The sequence below is a fragment of the Euprymna scolopes genome, chromosome 30 (assembly GCF_053919585.1).
Source record: "Euprymna scolopes isolate OS-2025 chromosome 30, ASM5391958v1, whole genome shotgun sequence".
NCBI classification, from domain to species: domain Eukaryota; kingdom Metazoa; phylum Mollusca; class Cephalopoda; order Sepiida; family Sepiolidae; genus Euprymna; species Euprymna scolopes.
Window position 1 is genome coordinate 21301500 of NC_136511.1, and position 6265 is coordinate 21307764.

A 6265-nucleotide genomic window follows, 5' to 3' on the forward strand; every position below is an offset into this window, starting at 1 on the left:
CAATAAAACGAAATGCCACATCCTTTATGGTAACATCCAGAACGAGCAATCTTCCCTCCAGATCATCATAAATAGTCACACGACGCATCAAGAGTGCACTTAACTAGCCAGGTAACCCCCGCTTCCGTGGGTATCAAAATGTGTTGAGTGGAGCTGAAAGTCTCTAAAGAGCACATCCTGATTTTCACTTGGAATAAAGTGAGTTTCCTGTAAGCAACATATATCCACGCCGAGGCGTTGAAGGTTGCGTGCAACTCGAAGTTTACGAGAGGCGTCCCTTAACCGTCGGATATTAACCGTAGCTAATCCCAAGGTCATCTTAGTTTACTTAGGGTTGGGAATCCTGACCAAACATAGACGGTTTTAAGGCACCAACAGCTGTCCCCATGCATCCAGTGGTCATTTCAGTGCGGAATGACACGTCAGGGGACAGCCGAATATGTCAGGACGGAATGTTAGTTTAATTGCCCTATATAATGATAGATACATCTTAATAGGGGCCCGACCAACACATGATTATTTTTAACTCCGCTATTTCTCTGTCGTTGAAGGCGACAGGGGAAAGAGGTTGTAGGCGTTATTCGCCTCCTCCATCATCGTCCAAACTCCTGTTGCTTCCTCTCTAGGTCTAACTACTGTTAAAACCCTCTGTGCTTTGGGGAAGTTTTCGGGGTTTGAGGTATCTTTTTTTTTCTTTTTTGTTGTACTGACTTAAATGCTAATAGGTTTTTGTGGTCTTTTGACTTATGTGGTTTCATATTCGGTTCTCTTTTGGGGTAATTGGGCAAACGGTGTTGCCGGAAAAAAGGGGGGGATTTTTTTCCGAGATTCAGTTTCAGTAGATTGGCTTCTTTGCCTCTTCGTCAGACGGGGTGGGAGGGGGCATATCCGTTTTCATGGTTGAGAGGGGGAAGTGTTCTGGGGTGTGTTGGCAGGGGTGGAACAAAGGGAGGGTATTGAGCTTTTTTCCTGAGGGGCGACTAGGGACGTTATTTTTCCCCCTGGTAGGGAGTGAAGTTTACTGGGACTGGGACTTTTTAAGGGGGACGTTTTTCTTTCGGGGTGGGGTTGGCTTGGGCTTTTCCGGAAACAGAGACTCGAGGAAAGGGACATATTTTTTTGCTTCACGCTTCTAATCTTAAGAATCTTTAAGTTTAAGGAGCTTCTTAAAGTTATTTCCTCCCGGGTCTCTGCTTGTCCTGATTTCCAATTTTCCCTCTTTTGTGAGTGATCTTGCGTAGGTCTTGGGTGTCGATTACCTTGTAGATCGCCACACTAAAATGGGACTGCTGAAACAGCGTGGCGGACACTTTTGGAAATGGCAAGATGCATACTCATTGAATCAAAACTCACCCCAGAACCTCTGGACGTACGCACTTATGGCGGCAGCCAATATACGCAACAGGTGTTTTAACAAAACACTATCTAAACTCCATATGAATCTTTTTGTGGTAAAAAAAAAAAATTAAGCAGAATACATGTATTTTGTTCAACTTGGTTCGCATATATAGATAAAAAGATTAAATTGAATATTAAAGCCGACAGATGTATATTTCTTGGATACGATAAAAACAGTCTAGCCAATTTAGTATTTTCCAGAGAAAAATAAAAAGAATCCGATGTGTAAAATTCACAGACACGTTTAATTTTTAGAACGAAAACCCGTCATATGAAGATGAAATTCTATTTCCTCAAATTATTAAAACAAACGAAGAAAATAAAAATGACGGACACAAGAGTATTCATGATGATTATGATGAAGTCGAAAGATATCCCAAAAGAAATTGAAGGCGACCCGATTTTTTTGTGGTCGACACTATAAAATATTATCAAATCCACTATTCCTATTCAATGGAAAATGCGTCAAAAAGCTTTAACGAAGCAATTAATTCAGAACATTGTGATGAATGGAAAATTGCCATAAAAAAAGAAATAGATGCCTTAACCGAAAATGACACCTATACGGTAGTGCCTCTCCCAAAAGATAAACCTGTTATTTCTACAAGATTGGTCTTTACAAAAAAGACTACAGCATCAGGCGTAGAACAGTAAAAACCTAGATTTGTTGCTAAAGGCTACTTAGATTTACGGTAGAGAATATTTTTCTACGTTTTCACCTACCACGAACGTTAGAATTTTACTTCAAATCGTATCGCAATATGACTTAAACATCCATCAAATTGACGTAAAAAATGCTTATTTGAATGCCCCAATAGACTGAAATTTGTATTACCTTTCCAGAGGGATTTATAATGAAAAATAAAAACAGCGTCTGGCGACTTAACAAGTCATCTGGTCTATAGCAGGGCGCTCGGTGTTGGAATACAGTATTTCATGATTATATTATTAAACAACAATTTAGACAATGCGCTGTAGATCCCTGTTTATATACCCAACACAAAGACAATAAACTACTGATTTTGGTTTTGTGGGTCGATGATATTTTAATCGCATCAAATTCTGGCATAATGTTGACCGATGTTAGGAACAAATTAAGATTCAAAATTACCAATCTTGGCAAAATATCCTGTTTTTTTTTGGGGGGGGTAGAATTTACTCAAAGCAAAGGATATATTACGATGAATCAATTGAGATACATCGACAAAATACTATTAAAATTTGGAATGGGAGAGTGAAAGAAACGCTCTACACCCGTCGAAAAATATATTAATAAAAATATAGACACAGAATCTGAAATAATAAGCTATACCGCAAAATTATATGTAGTCTTGTATATTTAATGACTGCAACCAGACCCGACATATGCTATACAGTAACAAAACAGTCACAAAAATTATCACGACCGACAATGAAGGATTTAAATAAAGCTAAACAAGTTCTGCGATATTTAAAAGGAACAAAAGAACAGAAGTGAGTATTTGGAAAATCAAATCCCCATAAATTCTGATTTTCTGATTCAGATTAGGGAAAGATCGAAAAAGTATATCTGGATATTGTTTCAGACTCTCAAAAAATGGGGCCATGATTTCATGGAAATCTAAAAAGCAACAGATTGTATCTCTCTCTACGTGTTAAGCAGAATTTATCGCGATCAAACACGCCCAGGGAGCACTTTACCTTAAAAATATCCTAAAGACTATTTTAGAGCCAGAATTACCTAAAATCCCCGTATTAATTGTGATAATCAACCTAGTATAGTCTTAAAAGATCTAAGCATATAGATATAAAATACCATTTCATAAATAACGAGGTGAAAATGGAATCCATTATTTTGAATTACATATCATCAGAACAAAATATCGCTGATATATTCACGAAACCTGCAACAAGAATAAAGTTAACAAGTTTTTTTTCTCAAAACGTGTTGGGGGATTTGACTAAAGTTTTTTCATGGCCCTGTATGTATATACATTTCTGTATATAAAAAAGTCCTGGACAAGACGTTTAATAATCAATTTTATTTGTATTAACACTTTAACCTACTAATGCGTAACTAATATTTTTGCTAAAATAAAAAAAAAAACAAATTAAAGAAAAATATCAATTTTTTAAAAACATCTGTAATTTTCCTTTTCGACAAATACTTTTTGCATGCTAATTTCTAGACGCGCAGAAATTACAATTGACTTTTATTTATTTTGTTCACACTACTTCTTTTTTTTCAAAAATGCCCTCTTTTTTTTGCATTGTTTTAATTAACAGAAAACAAAACTCTTGCATGTATGTTTATTTTTATGTATATTTATTTATGTGTATATGCATGTTTTGTTTTTTTACAAAACTGCATAATCAAACTTAAGAAATTATTTCTTTTTCACATACCCACCCCTTTTTAAGGTAAAAAATACCTTCCACTTTTATTTCTCTTCTCTGTCCACATGTTTTGACATTTGAACACGATTAAAAATGGCGTCTTTTTACATGCTAAAATTTCAAGATCTAAATGATTTCTTATGTTTGTTATGGATAATTGAAAATAAAAAGTCTATTTTTGAGCAGAACCAACACAAAGAACTTCCCCCTTATAAAACATGGGGGATGTTGCAATATTTTTTAATTCATAATCGGGTATTTATTCCACACAGTCGGGCGATTCTATTTATAAACGATGCTGCTAGTAACTGACGAATCGAATTAATTCACGTTCTGCTACCAACCAATCAGAAACCAGATTGCTCCATAAATATTAAACCTTTAGCATTTTCCGATGTTTTTTTTTCCCCCTATCGACACGGTAAGAATCTTTTGCTCCGTTGAACTGTCTACTGCAAACCAATCACCTCCCAGGGCGTATGGAACAACGAACCATCGGAAACTGTTCTGAAACTGAACATTGCTTACACTTCTGAAATATATATATATATACGTGTGTGGTCCAATATGATAATCGATGGAGTGTTTGCTCTATAAAAATAAATATAAAATTAACATGAATTAAAATATATTGAAGCTTTTTTTTTTTTTTTTTTTTTTTTTTTTTTTTTTTTCGACCAGGCAACGCCGGCCAGCCTATTACTTTGTTAAATCATTGCATCATATTTGTAATAATTCAGTCTACTATTCATTTTTACTTTTCAGACTGGAGAGCTATTTTCCTATTTAATGTATAGCAGTTTGTGAAAATGTATAAAGACGTTTGCAAGCATATCATCTGCGCATATATTATCCTGAATAAAAACATTCGAAATATCAAATCTTTCTGAATTTATTCAAATGGTGGCACTTGTACAGTTTATAAAGACAGTTAAAAATGACAATATTGAAAAAATGTTATACGTCTCCGTTATGGAACGAAGTCCTCCGAAAAATTGTTCACTTTGATCAAGTATTTTATATTTTTTTGTTACATCGAAAAAAAAAACAATTTGATACAGAGCATAAGGTTCGATATTTAGGAAGAAAAGTTAGTATTAAAGATGGGAGGGAGTATCGGCGCTTTAAATGGAGTTATCTCCCCGTGGCCTGATCAAAAACTTCCAAGATGGCTGACGTTAACGCGCTCCCATAAAAAAAACATTTTTTTTCCGCTGTAAAAAAAAAAAACCAAAACCAAAAAAACTACTCGATAAAATAAAGTGATTTTTTTTTTATTTTCGGAGATCTTCAGTTTAAAACGGATACGTACTATATAACCTTTTCGATATTTTAATTTTTTAATATCTTAAAATGTACAAGCACCGAAACGATATTTCTGGGAACTACATAAAAGCGCCTTTTGGCCAAGATCAAGGTGTAGTATCTGTTCTTCGGATGCGCCACTTCCATTTCTCGTTCTTTTGGTGGAGGAGAAACCCTTCACGAATTAGACAACTTTTATTTTTGTACCTTTTCTCCACATGAAAAAAACGACCCTGGTGTCTAACTCTGCCCCGTGGGGGGGCATTGTAAATAGGTACATAAAACCGTTAAACGCCAGATTCTTCTATAAACCAGTGGAGCCTAACCCTAACCCGACGGTGTACTAATCGGTTTCGCTTGATGCCCATTTCCCTACACTAAACACGCCCACAAGCATTAACGAACAAAAACCTTAAACTTACCTGCAAATCTCTATAATCATTGAACTATTTCCAATCTTTCCACTGAAGCTTATATTAATATAAAATGCAATGCACTTTTATAAACACCTTTTCAATGGTTTATTTTAATTAAGTAGAAACATTTTAATGATTTTCCTGAAACTTCTAATGGTCCAGCTAATGAATCCTGTTTTTACAAAAAAAAAAAAAAAAAAAAACTAAAAATATTTGAACATTCTGTCTCCCAATTGCTATACACTTATCTGAAACATAAAATATCGCTTTCGTAACTCCTGTTTTGCTTACCTTTTCTCATTTTTCGACGTTGGAGTATAAAATCTGCGAATCTTTTCACTAAAAATAGTTGATGCCGGCTCACCACTCCTTACATTATACCATAAAGTAAAACCCCCAAAACCGGCGTGATCACATTCCTAAAATCTAATGAACTTCATTCCCAAAAACAAATCGAAATCCCATAAATGTTTTCTTGATTAAGTAGAAACATTTTAATGATTTATACCTCTTATAAATAAAGCATATATAGTTTGTTTCTTCTTTTGTCGAAAGACAATACCACACGGGAAAATCTTAATTGACAATATTTTTTTAACAGCACAAATTACTTAGAAATCTGTATCAAATTTAAAATTTCAAGTCCGGAATCTCCTAACCGCATCCACAGCAATTACTGCCTTCCGTAGTTGTTGTCGTCTCACATTTTGACCAAGTAAGCCCCTGGCCGGCTTGGAGTAGGATTGAAACCGTAATCTTCAGAGAATTCT

The 6265-nt window shown here is 35.0% G+C and overlaps 1 protein-coding gene across 1 annotated transcript in view; it reads left to right on the top strand.

The window, feature by feature from the left end:
* LOC145254587 (uncharacterized) overlaps positions 1–4904 on the top strand; it is a 28580-nt gene extending 23676 nt beyond the window's left edge. The window contains exon 2 of the mRNA XM_080113193.1: positions 4540–4904. Coding sequence (XP_079969319.1) covers positions 4540–4564 — 25 coding nt within the window. The 3' untranslated portion in view covers positions 4565–4904. The remainder of the gene's footprint in view (positions 1–4539) is intronic.
* Positions 4905–6265: the final 1361 nt, after the last annotated feature.